This window comes from Octopus sinensis, linkage group LG5 (assembly GCF_006345805.1).
Source record: "Octopus sinensis linkage group LG5, ASM634580v1, whole genome shotgun sequence".
Lineage (NCBI taxonomy): Eukaryota > Metazoa > Mollusca > Cephalopoda > Octopoda > Octopodidae > Octopus > Octopus sinensis.
This window is the reverse complement of record NC_043001.1, coordinates 73,992,889-74,013,752: the sequence shown is the minus strand read 5'-3', so window position 1 is coordinate 74,013,752 and position 20,864 is coordinate 73,992,889. Positions and strand designations below refer to the sequence as shown.

General features: G+C 33.6%; 1 protein-coding gene across 14 annotated transcripts in view; it reads right to left on the bottom strand.

The window, feature by feature from the left end:
• The window catches only part of LOC115211684 (rho guanine nucleotide exchange factor 11-like), a 387,012-nt gene that overhangs the window by 65,168 nt on the left and 300,980 nt on the right, over positions 1-20,864 (bottom strand). For 13 of the 14 annotated variants that reach the window (XM_036502748.1, XM_036502742.1, XM_029780328.2 and 10 more), the window contains 5 exons: positions 20,498-20,542; positions 15,455-15,664; positions 2,273-2,413; positions 1,453-1,518; positions 847-954 (listed from right to left, as the gene is read on the bottom strand). In XM_036502748.1, the coding sequence (XP_036358641.1) occupies positions 847-954; positions 1,453-1,518; positions 2,273-2,413; positions 15,455-15,664; positions 20,498-20,542 (570 nt within the window). The remainder of the gene's footprint in view (positions 1-846; positions 955-1,452; positions 1,519-2,272; positions 2,414-15,454; positions 15,665-20,497; positions 20,543-20,864) is intronic. The other variant, XM_036502747.1, reaches the window with a different exon arrangement.

The following is a 20,864-nucleotide window of genomic DNA, read 5'->3' as shown; positions in this document are numbered from 1 at the left end:
CTCTTTATCCTTTACACTTCAGTAACATTTTAGTTTCATCATCTCAAACTATGTTTAAAGCAACAATTATCTAACTCCTACTTTTGGTGATGCAGCTTAGCTTTAAGAATTCTATACCTGCAGAAGCCAATACAGGAATCATAAGTCAAACAGCAAAGCAGTTGTGATATGCCCTTATTACAAAATACTGCATGACAAAGGCTATAGCCTGAAGCCTTTGACCAGCTTGATGCCTTTGACCAGCCTGATGCCTTTGACCAGCTTGAAGTCTTTTACCAGCCTGAAGCCTTTGACTAGCCTCAAGTAAAGCATGTTGAAGTTTCTGCAGGTGTGGGACATTCTCAAGAAATTAATCTAATTCTTCTAAACCAAAAATTAAGTACTATAGTCAACTAGCTTTGTTCACTTCTCAAGTTGAGTTGTTCATACAGGGATATACAAGTCAATGCTGAAGCCAACCAGCTTTGTTCATCCCATAAGTTGAGCAGTTCTGTTTGATCTTGAATTAAGCAGTGAGGATCACAGTCAGATTAACACAAATTGACCAGCTCTTCAGAGCTAATCTGGAAGAGCTCTCATAAAACAATATTAATTAAACATCATTCACATAATGTATTAAGAATCAACATTTGTGATAGGCCAGAATCAAACAACTCATATATCATGAAGAAAACAATCTACCTGTAATAAACAAGAAAAAGGACATTTCTTTGTGTGTGTATGTGAGTGTAATTATAGCTTTGATGTGAAGTAAAACAACTCCTTACAAAATGCTGAGTTACAAAGACTAGAACATAAATTGATATCAGCAAGTAGTTTTAGGTACAACGTGACAATCTAACTTACCAGTGCTGAGGGGTCATCATTAGAAATAAGATAGTGCAGCAATATAGAAAGGTAAGCATTCCGCTTCTCTACTTCTTCAAAATTACCAAATGGCAAACGATTTTCGGCCTAGGAGAGAGGGAGAGAGAGAGAGACATATAATGAGCTGGTGTTATTGATTTGTCTTCAGTATAAACATTGCTATAATACAACTACCCAATTATTTAAACACATCAATATATTTTCCAATAGTGAATGAGAAAGAAATGATATAGGAGCAGTGAATAAACATGGACATGTTTGCAAGAGAAAAGTGGGCAGGAGGGGATGAAGAGGTGAGGAGGAAATAGAGGAAGGTGGGAGAGAATGGATGTGTGGAAGTGTTGAGGAGACAGTATTGTTGTTATAAATCAGCAGGTCAATACAGCAGAGCTTAATGAAAATAATAAGTATGGACATTTATGGCTGAATCTATCAAGTTATGAAAGGTGATTTTTTTTTTCTCCCCTTTTTTTCTTTAATTCTGCCATTTCATGAAATCAAAAGTATTGATATATTTCTAATGACTGCCTTTGGTGGGAAGAGGAGATAATTTATAGTCAATCTAATAATAAATGTAAACTGCACCTCATCAGTAGGCACTTCATCATCATCGTCTTCTTCCATGGTCATTATTGCTGCTGTGCCTCCGTCCTAAAAAAGAAATAAATCATGACAATAAAAACAAAACAAAGACAAACAAACATAGACATATGAAGTTATTAAAACTTTGATATGATCATCATTTTGTGTCTTGTTTTCCCAAGCTAGTATGAGTTAGAGAGGCCTTCTCCAGGACTGTGTTGCCACTCATTATGGTCCCTGGCCATTATTTTCTTTGTACAATTCAACATCCAGAGAGCAGCCTTTACCAGTTCTTCCCTGCCATCTTCCTCAGTCATCTTTTTTCACTTTGACTGATTGGCACTTCTTTATTCCAACAATCATCCTCCATATACATCACACAACCATAGCAACACAGCTTTTTCACTTACACACTGTACCAGATACTTCCTATATATAGTTTTTTCTCAGTGTGTGTGTGTGTGTGCACGCATCTCTCATCATCATTTAACATCCATTGTCCATGCTGGCAAGGGTTGGACTGTGTGACCAGAGCTGGCAAGCTGAGTGGAGGGAGAGGGCTGTACCAGACTCCAGTTTCATTTGGCATGGTTTCTACGGCTGGATGCTCTTCCTAATGCCAATCACTCTACAGAGTGTGCTGGGTGCTTCTACATGGCACCACATGGACACTTTTATGTGGCACTGTCTGGGCGTTCATTAGTGTCAGTATTAACATGCTGTTTGCTAGCCTATATCTCTCTCATACACATGTACACACATTACAAGCCAAAAGTAACAAACTTGAGTTTTCTAAATAAGAAATCTATAAAAGACAATGTACCTCAGTTCCACATCTGTCAGCATCTGGATTTGAACTGCTCATATCAGCCAGGTGAACAGGTGTTGGAGAATTACTGGGACTAGCATGCGGTGAATCCAAAATACCACTTGTGTCAGGTGAACCAACTGTTAAAGATGTGCGCTGGTAAAACAGGAAATGTAATTGTTCAGAATAATAAAGCAAAAGACTAACATATTGCTATTTCAAAGTAGTTAATGAAATTATGGAGTGAGTTATGATAAACCAAGTAAAATATGTTTTCTTTAAACAAACAAAACATCAATGAAAATTTATAACTATTCTGTAGTTGTTTTTTTTTTTTTTTTTTTTTTTTGTCTAATGAAAAGAAAAATTAATTGAAAGGTTAATTAGTCAGTTTAGGAATTCATATCAGAATGTAATGTTAATAAATTCCCAATTAGTTTCAGAGTCCTCTCTGAATACTTAAGAAACTGAGCCAGAGAGGAAGCATGGTGTTGAAAGAAAAGAAACAATATTGAGTTGTCATGCTTCTAAGTTAATAAAACAAGACCACAATGGTGTAACAATGAGTAGAAAAAACATTAAGCATTTATAGAATCATATTCCTTATAGTTGCAATATTGGACAGAAAAAAAAAATGAATGCAAAACCTATTTTCAACATCAAAAAGAACAGCAATAAATCATTAACCTTTAGAGCAGAACATTTATTTTTTGGCAGATATGGTCATGAAACTAACCATGTATATAAAGATCTATGTTATTGGAGAGCTTTCAGTTATGGACTTCTTTTTAACAATCCTAACTTCCTTATGAAAATCATAAAAATTGTTTTCTTTCTTAAAATATGCAAAGCTCTAGTGAATATTATTAATTCTTATTGTAATTTTGTAACTAAATACTTGGATATTTACATAATGGGAATGTTTTTTCTTTTGCTGTTTATAATTGACAAATTTGAAAAGACAATCCTAATTTCAAAACCTTAGAAGCTAATTACATCCTCAATTAGAAATTTCTTCATTTTATACATAACTGTTACATAAAAATTCAAGACATTCCAGACTGTAAGAACGTAAAAAATATAAACATTTTAGCTTCAGAATTTAAGGATTTTTAGAATAACAGAAAATAAATTTTTTTTCTTTTATTTTTTCTTAGCTAGAATCATAAAATAATTAAAACAGATTTTAAATTCACAGGTTTGACTGAATGATTCAGAAGATAGCTTCCCAAACACATGTAATTTTGGGTTGTCCCACTGCATAGTACTTTGGGAAGTGTCTTCTTCTGTAGCCACAGGTTGACCTAAGACTTATGAATGGATTTGGTACATGGAGACAGAAAAAGAAGCAGTTTTGTGTTCATGTGTATACACATATATGTATATGTGTTTGTGTGTATATGTATGTATGCATGTCTCTGAACATTTAAAGGTTAACAACAGAAAAGTTATCTAACTATAAAACAAAGCTTTAACCTATTAATTTAACCTATGCTAGCATGGAAAATCAGATATGAAAACAAACAAATCTATTATTATTATTATTATTATTATTATTAAGGCAAGAACAAATGTTTATTGATGAAATATATAGAAACTGACCCCCCGATGAAACATGGTACTTCAAACTAATACTACATGAAACAAAGGGAAGAACTACTTTTTCTAGAACATTTTTGAGACAGGATCTTATGTTACAGTGTGTGTGTGTGTGTGTGCAAATGATATGTTAACCATGAAGGTTATGAATCATTAAAGATTATAGAAAAGGTTATTGTTAAGATAAGTGGGATTAAGGTGATAGGTAAGAGAATTTTTTTTTTTATTATCATCATTATCTACTTTCTGTATCATTATTTTCTATTTGTTATCCCCCACCCACACCATTTCTTAATGTCTATTTTCAATTCTTGAATAAATCAGACAAAATTAACTGAGGCAGATTTTCAATGGCCATATACTCTCTTTGTCACCAACTTATGCATGTTTCAAAGCAACATAGTACTTTCCCCTAGTCTGTATCTTTTCACAGACGTGTTAAAATACAACAAGCCCACTTGTATGTAAGCAGGTGCTTCATGTTTACAGAGGGCAGCAAGCTGGCAGAAACGTTAGCACACCGGGCAAAATGCTTAGTGGTATTTCGCCTGCCATTACGTTCTGAGTTCAAATTCCACCGAGGTCGACTCTGCCTTTCATGCTTTCAGGGTTGATTAAATAGGTACCAATTATGCTCTGGGGTCAATGTAATCGACTTTATTCCTTTGTCTGTCCTTGTTTGTCCCATTTATATTTAGCCCCTTGTGGGCAATAAAGAAATAAATTAGCAATGAGGTATCAAAACAAAGAGACACACAGACACACACACAAACAGGCTTCTTTTCAGTTTCCACTCTCAAAGGCTTTGGTCAGCCTGGGAATATAGAAGACACTTGCCGAAAATGTCATGCAATAGGACTAAACCTAAAACCAGAAAATTGTGAAGCAAACAATTCATACTTAGTATCTTAGATAAATTTTTGACTTTTATATATTTTCTTATTAAAATTTTAATTGCTGAAATTTTTCTCACAAATTTCCTTTAATTTTAAGGATAATTAACCCTTTAGCATTCAGATTATTCTGTCAAATGCAATGGTTATTTATTACCTCCACCTTAGCGAAGGTGGAGGTATTGTTTTCAGTAATGTTTGTTTATTGGTTCATTTGTCTGTAGACAAGATATCTCAAGAACCGCTGGATGGATTTGGATGAAACTTTCAGAGATGTTTGGCCTCATGACTGACATGAACTGATTAAATTTTGGGATCAATCCAGTACTGGACAAGGATTCTGGATTATTTTTCCAGTTTTTTTTTACTTAATTTTTGAGAGTGGCCGAGTTCATTGTTAGTATTCTCATTTATTTCAGATATTCTCATTTTGAAAATCATCTCTGGCTAATCATTGAGAGGACAGTGGTGTTACCTTGGTAGAGGTTTGCACTCTCTGAGTGCTCTTGTTCACATTGAAGTTATTGTACATTATCTTGTAGCTTCAAGATTTCAATGATGTGACTGTTTATTTTTACAATGATATTGTAGGGTAGGTCAGAGAGCCTTAATGTGGCCAGTTTGAACATAAAACAGGTAGAATATTTTGACAGGATATGACCGTTTTAAATGCTAAAGGGTTGATGTTAGATATAAGAACTGTCTTGCTGTCTTGAATTTCTATGCTAACAATCTCATCTCTGCTTCTATCTAAATGGTACAGCTCTCATTTCAAAAATAGTTTTTCCTTCTCAAAAGAGAAAAATAACAAAGAAATACAAAAAGAAAGAAAAGTGAAAAAAGGTTGAAAGTAAGTGAGTAGGTAAAGAGAAGTGGATACATTGAATAATTTAAAACTGAAGAACAATAATGAAAGAAAAAAGAAACAAAAGCAATCATGCAAAAGCAAGCAGGTAAAACATATATATAGAGGTAGGTGATATTTGGAGAAATTAAAACAGATAAGAGTCAATAGGTAGATATATATATGGAGAGATATATAAATAGGCAAAGGGGTTTAAAAGATGAAAACACAACTGTTTTGGTTACATACAAAATGCAAATAAATCTGACCCAATAAATCTGTGGTTACCATACAAATATAGTGATTTAAAAGTTTTGATGCTTTCATGACTGTTCTGTATATAAATTTAGGAGGAAAAAAAAAAACTAAATTAAATAAAAAAAAAATATAAAGAGAGGGTTGAACTCCACTGATCTGCAAAGAGATCAATGATGTCAAAGATGACCTGGAAGAATTCAGAAATAATGTTTAAGAGATCAATATCCCCCCTCCCCTGCAATATATGTTGAAATAGAAAGGAAAGGGGAAAAGTAAATAAGACAATCCTTTATGATCTCATGTCTTTAACTTGATCCAACAGGTTGTTTAAAAGCATCCTGTTGATGGGTGGTAAAGTAAGACATTCTTAATTTGTCAAACTATCTCTCCACAACATTAATATCAAGAAGTCTTCTTGTGAACATGACCTGGGCATAACTGTCAACCGCAATTTGTGTTGGACAAAGCACATCTCTAAAACTGTCAAGGAAGCTGAGGGTGTCTTGGCATCACTCAGCAAGACCTTTGTCAGCTGCTCTCCAGCTATCTATTTAAAGCTGTATATGACTATGGTGTGGCCACACTTGGAATTTGCATGACCAGTCTGGAACCCCTATCTTGCTCAGGACATTGACCTCCTGGAAACTGTTCAGAGACATGCAACCGAGCAAATACCCACCATCAGGCATCTACAATACTCTGAATGCCTTGCTTCCCTGGGCATAGATACATTGAAGCTCTGACGTCTAACAACTGACTTAGTAAATACCCACAAAATTATCAACCATCGTGCCAACAACCACCTTCAGCACCTTTTTGAACTCCATGTGTCTAACACACATGGGCATGCCAACAAAGTCAGAAAACAGCACAGTTCCCATGACTTTCGGAAACGTTTTTTCACATTTAGAGTTGCTGAAACATGGAACAAACCACCTGCATCAGTGTTAGTTGCAGAGACATTGCATCCTTTAAAACCTCCATACTTCCTGAAATTTACCAACACTACACCTGATATCCCCACCTCCATATGCATGCACACATATGCATCATGACTCATAAACTGTTCACTTCCCTGACTTTTGTACATAATTCTATGTATTGTACATGCACCTTTGATGAGTTGTAGTACACCTGAACACTATATACAATAATTTCATTATTATTATTATAGGATGGAGAAGGACAATGCCAATTTGAAGTCAGACCACTGGGACACTGAGCTACTAATTACAGTCAATTAGAAAGTCACCACCTGACAGTGATGGTCATGGGTTTTCCCTAACAACAATTGTGATCTTGGAATTATAGTTTGAACTTTGAATTAATACTAATTACAGAATAAGTTTAATTACAACTAAACTACTACAACGACGACTCGACGACGACTCGACGACGACTCGACGACGACTCGACGACGACGACGACAATAATAATAATAATAATAATAATAATAATATAATAATAATAATAATAATAATAATAATAATAATAATAATAATAATAAATGCCCTGATGCAGTATCAGGCAGTGGCTCTCAAGGCTTCTGATCTTAACTGATTGGAAGTGTTATCATGTACATTGTTTTGTCTTTGTATAAATGATGGGCTACAGCAAATATTCTGCTCAATACCACAGATTTGCTTGCCAGTTGCTTGACCGTAACCAGCTGAGCATGTCTCTTAGTGGCTGATGATATGTGCAGCTCTTATCATGAGCAGAAGTAGGGGGGGAGCATCATAGCCATGTGTTGAGAGGAATCTTTGGGGTTCAGATAATTCCCCTTTGGAAACATGAGTGTTTTGTTCAACATCCTTAACCCTTATTCGGGGACCTTTTAAGTGGAATGGTCTACTCAACCTGAAGAAGATTCTAACTGGGCTTCACCTGCAAGGTGATGTGCTGTTTATCTTGATATGAGATCACTATGTCACGCACATATGGTTGTGATGCATGTGCCTGGTGTACTCTTATCAGACGAGTAGTCATGATGGGTATATTCGGTTTGTATATTTGTACACCTGTGTCACTTTGATGTCATGCACTGCTCTCTCATACAATAATAATAATAATCCTTTCTACTATAGACACAAGGCCTGAAATTTTGAGGGGAAAGGTTAGTCGATTATATCAACTACAATACTTGTCTGATATTTATTTTATCAACTCTAAAAAGATGAAAGACAGTCAACTTCATCAGCATTTGAACTCAGAATGTAAAGTGCTAGAAGAAATGCTGCTAAGCATTTTGTTGGCACAGTAATGATTTTGTCAACTGACTGCCTTAATAATAACAACAGCAATGATTCTGTCCACAATAGGCATAAGGCCCAAAATTTAGAGGAGGGAGGGCTAGTCAATTACACTGACCCCCCCACCCCCCACCCAAGGCTCAACTGGTACTTATTATATTGACCCCAAAAGGATGAAAGGTAAAGTCAGCTTCAGTGGTATTTGAAACCAGAATGCAAAGGCAAATGAAATGCTATTAAGCATTTTATCCGGCATGGTAATGCTTCTGCCAGTTCAGTGCCTAATTATAATAAAAATGGTTTCAAATTTTGGCTACAAGACCTGAAATTTGGGAAGAGTGGGGCTAGTCAATTACATCAACCCCCAATGCTCAAAAGGTACTTATTATATTGACTCCAAAAAGGATGAAAGGCAAAGTCAACCTTGGCAGAATTTGAACTCAAAATGTAAAAGCCAGAAGTGCCAATAAGCATTTTGTCCAGTGCAGTGACAATTCTGCCAGTTCAATGCCATAATAATAATAATAATAATAATAATAATAATAGGAGTAGTAACAGTAGTAGTAGTAGTAGTAGTAGTAGTAGTAGCAGCAGTAGCAATAATAATTTCTAACATAGGCACAAGACCATAATAACAGTAACAGCAATAACAATAGTGAATAGGATGACTAGGCTGAATGCCAGTTATATAAGTGGAGTGTAGTAGATTGGATCAACCTTAGAGTTGTAGCGGAATGTTGAATAACAACAACAAAACAGAAAATGAAGTTTAATTGGAAACAATTAAATATTAGATACGGAGATGTTTGCACTAATTCCATTGTTCTAATATAACTGATGATGCTGATCATGGTGGTGGTGATAGTGATGGTAGGGAGGTGATGTTGATGGTGATATTGATGATAATAGTGGTGGTAGTGGTAATGGTGGTGGTGAGAGTGATGATGACGACAATGATAGTGTTGGTGGAAGTCATGATTTTGATGATGGTAAAGTATTTGTGGGCAGAATAAAAATGGTATGGAACAGGGGGAATAGGAATGAAACATTCCCAATCTCTCTGTATTTCTCTGCTCAATGTCTGTAAGATAATGCCAACATTTTCAAGAAAGAAAGACAGAAAGCTGTTAAAACTCTTATTATACTACTGACTGGTCTAACTGAGAAACAAGAAAGTCGACAGATAAAACATCTGCAACAAATCCAATAGAGGGAGGATAACAACATCCTGAAGTTTAAAAATAAAAAAGAATTAAAAATAAAAGGAAATAGGAAAGTTCTAGAGAACGAAACTAAAATAAAGGAGAGGCAAAAACTAGTCAAGGAAGAAGGAAAACAATGTGATGTAAATTAAAAAGAGAGAGTGAGAACACTGTTGACAGAATTTTAGTAATTCTGAAGGAATTACTAAAGTGAACCCAATGCAGAACTAAGAAGTTACCGAATCCTTTTGATACCAATCTGCCTGAAACCACACTGAGTTCCTTGATATAAACTCTCTGTTATATTGTGATCTAAATTAGAACCTTCCATCAAAAATTTATGTTAAAAAAAAAAAATTAACAATGACAAAATTATTTAAATAAATTCTTAATTATTTTCAAAATTAATTGAAATAAAAAGCTGTGTATTTCATCAGAAATATAGTAACAAAGGGGTAAAGTTATCGAAATTAAAACCTACCAAAATTTCATGGTAATTTGTTTAAAAAAACAGACAAAATTATTTCAATTAATTCTTAATTATTTTCGAAATTAATTGGAATAAAAGGCAGCGTATTTCAACAGAAATATAACAAAAGGGTTCAAGTAAAATTGATTCAATGACCTTCAACAGTGTTGAGTGGATTAAATAACACTAATAGATAATATGGAAGTTGTTATTTATGCTACATACATTCCTGCAAGCTCTTTTTGCATCCCAAATTACAACCAGCCTTCTGATATCTTGCCAAATGAGTCTAGCAACTTCACAGGATTTTCATACCTGCTACTCCTTAATCAAGACAGCTTTAGAGGTAACATTCCCACTGATAAAACCAATACATTTGAGGCTTGCTTTTGCTTCAAACTCCACGCTGCAGACACAACAACTCCCATTTCCCCAACTTCTTCATTCCATCAATGTCACCACCATCTAATTATAAAGCTATAAAAAGTGGAAACATCTCATTTTCCTGCAACCCAACATGATTTCACCAGGTGGTATCAGTTCGATAACACTCAACAATATATTTCTGAGCCAGCTCCTATTATCACCAAACTCTTCAATCTTTATCTTTGAAGGATATATCCCTATCACACAGATGGTAGATTTCAGTTAATTGAATTACCTGCTTCTGAATTTACATATAAGTGGCTAGGTATTCATTCCACAGGTACATGTACCCTTTATGTAATTTTCCAGAAAAATCAGCATTACACAATGTGTAACAATGTGGTACCTTTTGAATTACAGGCACAGTTCATTTGAGAGGGGGTTTATGCAATTTCCATGAACTCTACTTCAATTTGTCTAAGATGCCTCACACTCAAACACCAGCTTAATAGGGTAAAGACCCCTTTGGGTCATGAATGACCATGGGATTGCAACTAGAAAATTCCCCTCCAAGACACAAGTTTGGGCAAGTGTGTTTATGGAAGACCATCCATTGCCCATACATCCCAGCCTCCCCTCTCCATGACACTGATGTTATCCAAGGGAAAGGCAAAGGCTGATATAGCTTGGCATCAGTGACACTGCAACTTGTGTACAGCTGAATGAACTGGAGCAACGTGAAGTAAAGTATTTTGTTCAAGAACACAACACACAGCCGGGGAATCAAACTCATTACCTCATGATTGTGAGCATAGTACTCGAACCACTGGGCCAAAATTTTTTTTTTTTAATCTTTTATTGTTTACTTTGTTTCAGTCATTGAACTGTGGCCATGTTGGGGGTACCACCTTGAAAAGTTTTAGTCAAACAAGTCGATTCCCAGAGCTTTTTCTTTTAAAGCCTGGTACTTATTCTATCAGTATCTTTTGCTGAACTGCCAAGTTATGGGACTTAAGCAAACCAACATCAGTTGTCAAGCAACGATGAGGGACAATCATAAATACACACACTCACACACACACACACGTACATACGTACATACATACATACATACATACATACATGATAGGCTTCTTTCTGTTTCCATCAACAAAATCCACTAACAAGATTTTGGTTGTCCCAAAACTATAGTAGAAAAGATGCCTCACTGTGGGACTGAACCCAGAACCCTGTGGTTGGGAAGCAAACTTCTCATCACACAGTCATACCTGCACCTATAAAATGATGAACAGCCTTAATTGATCTTTTGGACCTTAATTGGATTCTCATCAGAAGTGTCTATATCATACAGAAATGTGGTAAGAAAAGGATTAAAAGCAGTGGGTTATAAACAACAACTTTGGTCACTGGAGAATAAATTACAACCAATGAAGGTCATTAATTAACACTGACAGTGAATTGATACTTTATTTGATCACTATCAGGATTTAAAAAGGTATTTAATTAGATGCTTAATCAACAATAACAATAACATTAAAGAAGAAAGCTAAAAAAATTTTTTAATAATTTTCTTCTTTTAAATACATTTTAAAAGCCTGAGAGCTCCATTTAAGGAACACAAATGTTTTAGCGTGCTAACAGTTAAACCTTCTTTGATTCTTTGTTCTATGAAATATCCCAGAGAAAACAATGGAATACAAAGATAACTGACTGTAGCAGTTATGCAGAATAATAGTTACCCAAAATTATTCAGATGAAAGGTGTATAGTTAAGAGCCCAATGAGAGAGATGAGCAAGAGAGAGAGAGGGGGGAAGAGATGAGAGAGAGAGAGAAAGAGAGAGAGAGGAATACTATCTTTATCAAATTCACTGGCACAGAAAATAAGCCACTGAATTGAATATTGGCAGATTCTGGCACAAATTTCCATTCATCATCATCATCATCATCGTTATTATTGCTTTCATGGTTTTGTTGAATCCTTTGTAATATTTTTCTCCACCCACCCCTGGCAATAAATAAATAAATAAATAAATAAATAAATAAATAAATATAGAATAAAAAAATTTTTTAATCCAATTACCCTCAAAATTGGAATCAGATCCATTGCAAATGATTCATTTCATTTTATTTATATAACTTAATTTTTGGCAAAACTTTTGTTGTTTATTTTTATGGAGACAAAAAGGTAATGTTGAAGTTAATTTTTAGTGAGGGAATAAAGGAGGAGGAGAGAGGCATGATAGAAAAGATCATGATCATTATCGTCATCATCAAAATCAAGATCGTTGCCTCATCAAAACTAATCAAGAAATCATTATTTCTGTTATGTATTAAGACAGCTAGATTATTAATACTTATATTGTGACAGTAAAATATAATTAACTCAGAGAAAGAAAGAATTGGTAAAATAAACAAAAAAAAAACTGAATTAATGAGAAAGAGGAAAACAGAGAGAGAGAGAGAGAGAGAGAGGAGGAAGGAAAAGAAAGAAAGAAAGAAAGAAAAAAGAAAGAAAGAGTGAGAGAAAAATAGAGAGAAAGAGACAGACAAACAGAGCATCTGATAGACAGCTTGAATAGAAAACAGTAATTATCTAAGAGAACTAAAAGAAGCCAATTATAAACTGTTATCATTTAAGATTGTGTTAATTGCTTCCAATGCTCTGGTGTTAGTTTAAAAAATTTCATTAAAATATACAGCAAAGCTGGTCACATACTCCCTTTACTATAGAGTGTAAGTCACAGCAAGTGGCAAACAGAATGAAAATAGAATTCCAAATTTCATACATAGGTCGGAAATGTTCAATCAAAATTATTTACCAAGAAACTAAAAATTTCCAAATGACTCTTGACTCTGAGAGGGAGGGGGGAATCTCAGCTATAATCCAAAGTTATTTGTAGATCAGAACCGTTAATGTAGGTCTACACCTTAGCTTTAAATCCCAATCCTAGTTGTATTTATTTCAGTAATTTTTGTAGGAAGTTAATTGCATAATTCACATAATGTTTATATGAAAAATAGTTAAATCACATTGAGAAATTATTATCAAATTAAAATAAATCAATTTGAACATTAATTGTGAACTCAAGGGAAAAGTAACTACTAACTTCTGTTCTCCTTAGTTTCCTCTGTTTCACATATCATGGAAAACAAATAGCGTAACAAGAGGACAACTGGTGTTTTCTATTCTTTTCTTTACAGTACCTACCTAGTAGGTGAGCTATATTTACTGAATTTGATAGCATAAAAGATATACATAGACATATTTGATGCACCCCAGTTTCAGAAGTGCATATTCAGTAATAAAAGTTTCTCATACATTATAAAGCATTTTATATTTAGAGTAACTTCATGTATAGGAACCAGAGAGATTTTCTGAGACATTTTTTGAAGGAAAAAAAAATGCATCTTATATACTTTCAAATATAATAGTTGATAATCAACCCTATGGCCAAGTGGTTACAGCATTAGAGCACTGCACTCATGATTCTGTCATTGTGGGTCTTATTCTTGAACTAGGTAGCACGTTGTGTCCTTGAGCAAGGCACTTCATTTCACATTACTCTAGCACATCCAAATGAAAATAAGAACTAGAAACACTTTGAAAATTTGGATAAGCTCCAACCTTATGAATGTGTAGGTTTGAGACAAGTTATATTTAGTTGATCAGCAGCTCCTGATGGTTTGATTATTTTATTTGTAGGTATTTCTAAATTAGAGTTGCAAATTCTCTCTACATGTAGGCCTGGGGCAGATATTTAGTTTAGCTTTTAGCTCTCACTTGTTTCAATCACTGGTCTGTAGCCATGCGGGGGCATTGTCTTAAAGGGATTAGTCAAACAAATTGACCCTAGTACTTTTGATCAGCACCTAGGGTTATAGCCAAAGACACTAGCCTAAAGTGATACTTCTTAACCACACAGCCATGCCTGGTGCCTACTTTTTTTTAATTAACTTTAATTCTTACTTGTAGACCTTTCTTAATTGGTGCTGTAAACTGTCTTTACTTGTAAAATGTAAAGGAATCAACACTGATCTGTTCTGAATACACTTTGTTTGCAAAGAGAAAACTTCCTATAGTTGAAATAGGAACAGATTATATAAACTATACAGAGCTCAGTAAAGTAGATGGTAAGAGAGAAAGGCAGGCAGGCAAGGAAATGTTAGTGTTTCAGAATGACTGGGGGGAAGGGAGTAGTGAAGAAAGCATTAAGGAGACAAGATATCTGTTACAACATCTATGTTAGTATTATGAGTCTTAATATTAGAATTAGAGAAGTTGATACCAACCTAACTGAGACCATTTCCAATGATAGAAAACTGTACATTTTAAAATGTATTTCATTGAAAACTTTGTCCTAATATAATGCTTAAAAATAAACTAAGCAGTCCAACACATGGGTACAAAAGGGTTGTAGGTACATTAAGGTCAGTACAAATAACATAAAGGTTAACTATTTCAGTTTATAAAAGAAATAATAGTTTAATGTTTGTTCTCTGTTCTAAAGACAAAACTACTGAGCAGAAATTTTTACAACCTGTTGCAATAAACTGGTTCCTATCGCTACAGTTCTACTTAGGAGAATTCTTTTCTCCATATGTGTGTGTAACTACAAATGCTGTTGTTGATTTCTTTTTCTTCTTTGGACTTTTCCCTTTCTCTGCTCAAAACGTCAAAAACTCCATTTTCACTGAGTGTCAAACTAATACATTCCTTGTGCATGCCCTCTTGTTGTCTGTTAATTTTATTATTCATTTTTAATTTTTAATTGATTGTTTATTTGAATTGACTATATACAGAATCCTTTATTGTTAGTCTAACAAAATATATTTTGTTTCTCCTATGGCTCTTTGGGAACTAAAAAAAAAACAATATTTAGAGGGGCTACTTTAAGGGAAGAAGGAAAATACGATATTCACTCTCAGACTTAGCATTCAATTCTTTATTCTGAGTGGCTGGACATAGCTCCTCTTGAACTTGTCTCCCCCAAGAAACATATATATATATTTTAATTGAGACATAGGTTACTATTATCTACGGCTCCTGGTTCTGATCAATTCATAGGTATTAACTTGGTTTTAGAAATTGAAGAACTCTTTCTGACATATGTATGATTATTTAAAACAATAAACAATGTAACAACAAACAAGTATCTGTTTTGATTGAGTAGAAAGTGAGGGTTAGAAGTTGCTGTTAGAAGAACACTTAACAATAGTAAATGGAGAATGACTGCAAAAGAACTAAATTTACAACAGGAATTCTTCCATGAATATGGAGGTAGCATTGATTACATGCATATATTTCATAGATACCTCCTTGGTGTTGTCTCTTTGCTGATATCCAGGTGGGAGCTGGGAATGGCTGGAGCCGAGGGTCTCTCCAGCGACTACTTGGCTGGCTTTACTTGAGGCATCAGACTTGGAACGAGACACATTGATATCCCGAATATCAACTAAATCCCTTGTTTTGTAGATGGAAGCTGGAACGGAGCCATGCTTAATGTGTTTGGACCCCCCTGGTAGCTGTTCACAGATAATTGACACACGACAAACACAAAAAAGGGGGAAGAAGAAGAAAAAAAAATAAAATAAAAAGCACATTAATCGAAGCAGTCAAATAGGTACACATTACATAAAAATTCTATGAAAAATAAGAGGGAGACTCACTACAGTCAAATCAACAAATAATACAATTAAACAAAAGAATTACAATATTTATATATAATATATATATAATCCACTAGAAAATACAAGACAATATGAGAAATTTATAAAAAGTAACAAAGTGCTTCCTCAAATCAATTTCAAGAAGGAAGGTAATAAAACAAAAATTTTACTTTATTCTTAATATAAAGATCTAAACTAAAATATATTTCTGCTTATTTGTACCTTTTAGTTTCTTTTCATTTTAATAGACTTATTTTTTAAAAAAATAATATTTAAGATACATAAATATATACAAAGAATTAAATTGGATTTTTCTGTTTTTAATACTTATAATATGCTTATGACTCACAAAAGTTGTGTGTGTGTGGTGTGTGTGTGTATGTATATATATATATATATATATTATATATATATATATATATATATACACACACACACACACACACATACATACATATGTATGTATGTACCAATATTTAAATACATATAGACCTACACACGCATGAGTGCGTCTACATATGTATGCAAGTATTCATGTACTTAAAAGCATATGAAGAAGAAAAAGTAGTTCCTATAGAACTCATAAATAAAGGAGAAGCACTCATATAAGTAATATCAAAGATTGCAAAAGACCGTTTTTTTGCTTTTCTTTTACTTCTCTTTTAAATCCAAAACAAATTCTTAAAGATTTTGCTACTTTATAAACATACAAGTAATGCAGAATTTAAATTATCAATTTCAAATAAATTTATTTAAATATTTCAAACTATTTAAAAAAATTTACCACAGAAGTAAATATTTTGGAAAATGAGATCTATAATGGCATTACTCAAAGAACATTTCCAAAGAATGGCAAACAAGAACACATTTCCTGTGACACTAGGTCTAAAGATAATTCAGTTTTAAAGATTGCGCGCGCGTGTATGCATGTGTGCATGTGCATATGAAACTGAAATTCTTTAAGCTGTATCTAGTAGTATTTCATTATTTGCAACTAAAGGTGACAGGAACTCAACTAAAAGATGTATAAAATAAGTCAATTACTAACCTAAAATGGACATAACAAGAATCTCTAACTATAGTAATAAATATCAATGATATCTAAGAAACTCTGTAGAGGGACACTCATTACCTCTAGTTCTTACTGATCCTGGATGGATGACACCTAAAGTTGACTTTGGCGGGATTTGAGCACAAAATATAAAGGGAATGCAAATAAACATAGCAAAATATTCCACTTAGCAGTTTTCCAATTCTGCCATTTGGCTATAAAAATTATTTCTAAGTTGGTACAAGGCCTGAATTTTATTCCTTTTTAAAAAATTTTATTTTTTATTTTTAGGGTGAGGAGGGGGGGGGGCAAGTAGTTGATACGACCAACCTCAATATTTGACTGGTACTTTATTTTATTGATGCTGGAGGGGTGAAAGGCAAAGTTGACCATGCTGAGATTTGAACTCTCAATGTAAAGAGCCGAAACAAATAATAAATACTGCAAAGTATTTTGTCCAATGTGGTAATGATTTCTTACTCAGGCACAAGACCTCAACAAACTTAGAGAGGGAGGAAGGGGGGAATAACAGTTGAAGATCCTATCATCTGACAGCAGTACCTGACTGGTAATAATGATTATATAAAACACCATTTTAAAAAGTTGCCAAGTTTTACATCAGCATGTTGGACCAATTTTAGATAAAGTTGGTTTTCACATATGTTGTAGCAATCAATGTTATCAATGAAGTTTAAATTCAAGCAAGGGAGAGAGAGAGAGATAAAGAGGAAGAGGAGGAAGGGGAGAAGTGGTGTATTTTAAAAACAATGTTCATTAAATCAGAAGCATTAACTGATCCTGCCCACAGCTGGGATTGGTAAGCAGCAATAATAGCTAGCAGCAGCAGCAACAAGAGGAAAAGTAGCCCATCATGCTGGCTAAATGCTTGTTGTAGTTGGCAGTGAGGGAGATGGTGACAGCCAAGGTGGTGAGGGAAATGGTAGCCGGAACAAGAAAGCTCATCAAGATTTAGGAAATTTAGCATTCATCAGTTCTGTTCAGTGACAGCCAACCAAGCTGTCATGCACAGCAATGGGGGAAATGTGGAGACTGAACAAAACAAAAAAGACAGAGGCTCTAATAAATAAATAAATAATATATATATATATATATATATATATATATATATATATATTATATATATATATATATATATATATATATATATATATAGTATTTTGTGTATAACTGGATAGTTTTATATATATATATAAAAGTGAGTATTTAGAAAGTAAATAAATAGTTCTTAATTGTGCAACAGCTATGCTGAGGAAATGTTAAGTTCATTTGCAAGAGAAGAAATTTTTCTAATTTTTAAAAGGCATTAAAGATTTGTTTGCCAAAGGAATTAATAATATATGTATGTGAGATCAGAAAAGAAGCTGGTAGTAGTGTTAAGAGAATAATAGTGAACAGGCACTAGCAAGAAAGAAAGGCAGAGCTTACTCAAGAGATGAAGGCATTACTAACAAAACTAGAACAGTATTTTACATCTTAATAACACCAGGAAACAACAGCAACATCAACAACAACACACATATATGTATATATAATGGAAGTGCGTGTTGTAAATCTGCATGTGTTTATAACTTTCAATGCATAGATCTGTTCAGTTTGGCTCACAAATATTTTAATTAATTTTTTTAACTAAACAGCTTGAAACTTTGTATACTGGTGTAATTTCTCATGCAGAACATGGTTTACTTTGAACATTTTTGACAAAATTTCATGTTATTTTTTGTTAAAGTCGTCGTATTTGGGTAATTTTAACCAATCAATGACATGTATTCAGTTAAAGAAAGCTACCGCTGTTTGCAATAGTAATCGAAGAAGAACAACTTCCCAGTCATCTCTACAAAATATCACCACTCTGTTCTTGGGCATTCCTTACTCTTTCCCTCTCTACTGGCAGACAGCCACCTCTACACTATCAACTACCAGCCAGTGAGGAAACTTGTCACTGCCAATACAATTACCGTTTTGTCCGGTGTATAAGCCACTATTTTTACCTGGAAAATTTAGTGTACAGCTTATAGAGAGGTGCACTTAATATGTGTACATTTCTATAAGTTTCAGGAGGAAAATAATTTGTGTCTGGGGATCAACTGATTCCACTGATTTTTTCAGAGGAAAGGTTGGTTGGTGAACAACATGAAAGACTATGGCTATAATACATTGGTTCCTAGAAGTATATTTTGTTTTGTTTTACCTTCATGCTTCGATAATGTTATTTTTAATCTAATAAAGACTTTCATATTGCCGAAACATGTTTGTTGTTGATTATAGTAAGATAAAATTATAACAATAACAATACATCTCATAGTTGTAAAATAAGGCATTTTGAAATTGCATACATGTCAACAACAAAAAAGCTCGCTGTGGATCTGTAGCTCTATAGGTCTTTTAAACACTGATGTGCTCTGTGTGGATAAAACCAAAATTTTCCCCCAAATTCAATCCAGTGGTTTAAATACCAATGTCGGGCAAATGAATAAATCTATGTATTTCTTCCTTTCTGGTTGTTGATTCTTCGATGTTTACTGGTTTCTCCGATACACGAACAAAAAAAAAAAGGGTAGTAAATAAAAAATAAAATAGAACAGAGTGGTGACATTTAGTAGAGATGACCCAGAAGTTGTTCCTCTTCAATTACTATCACAAACAGCAGTAGCTTCCTTCAACTGAATACACATCGTTGATTGGTAAAAATTACCCAAATACAACTTTAACACAAAATAACTTCTGAAATATGAAATTTTGTCAAAAATGTTCGAAGTAAACCATGTTCTGCATGAGAAATTACTCCAGTATACAAAGTTTTAAACTGTTTAGTTAAAAAAAAATTAATTAAAAAAAAATCTGTGAGCCAAACTGAAAGATCCCAATACACTCATGTCTGATTAAATGATTGTAGCATTAGTCATTATAAATAAATGGTTCCAAAAGAAGGAATTGTCCACTACATTTTCTGGATAGAAGGGTTTTTTTTTTTAATTGTTATTTTAAAAATAAGTGGATCAGGTGAGAAGGGACAGTACCCATACTGTTCTCAGCAGTTTTTTTTTTAACTAATAGAGATTAATGGAGCTGACAGTAAGTCAATATCTACAGAGAACACATGAAACATGAATAGAACTGGCTGATCCAAATGTTTGCAGCAGAAAGAAATCTACTCTTGGCATCCAACATTATTTATAATAAATGTTCTCCAAAACAAAAATATGAAAATTTTGTGCATGGAGAGAGGGGGAGGGCTGGGTGGTTGTTTTGGTATTTGACCAACCCTTTTGATCCAAACTTCCTGCTGCTTTTAAAGTAATCCAAATTTAAACTATCCATTAAAATTTCATGTTTATTTTATGCTTCAGATACCAGCATAATGATAAAGTTATTTTACTAAATTCTGCACTTTTTTTTTTGAAAATTAAGGGTTAACCGTTTCTCAACAATAAACAATGAATGAATAAATTAAATATTTGTAGCTGGTCAAATGCAATAAATATTATTATAGATTCTATTCAAAGAAAACGCTTGTGCTTCTCAGAAATACTAATTTAGCCTAGACTGTCTCAAGTATCAACTGCAAGAGAGAAAAAAGAGGGAGAGCAATCATTGAGAATGTCAAGGTTCATACACACCCGTCCTGAAGAAAGATCTGGAAGTCCTAGTTCAACAAAGTCACTCTGAAGAGAAAATAAAAGAGTAAAACATAGAATAAAGTAGAAATTGTGTCATCAAGAAATATATACAAACATACCTCAAAAAATGACATAACATGGGAAAATATTTTATAAACTTTATTAGATGATATCTGAATAGTTTCTAAAGATTTTCAAATGTAGTTTATTAGACTTTTCACTTGATTATAGTTATGTTTTTTTTTTCTTAACTTTTATGCTTTTAAATATGCTCACTGAGACCAATGTAAAGGTGGATAAGCAGACCGACAGTGAAGTTTCTTTCCATTAATTTCTTTAAAAGAATGACGTAAAGTGGAAAAAGACC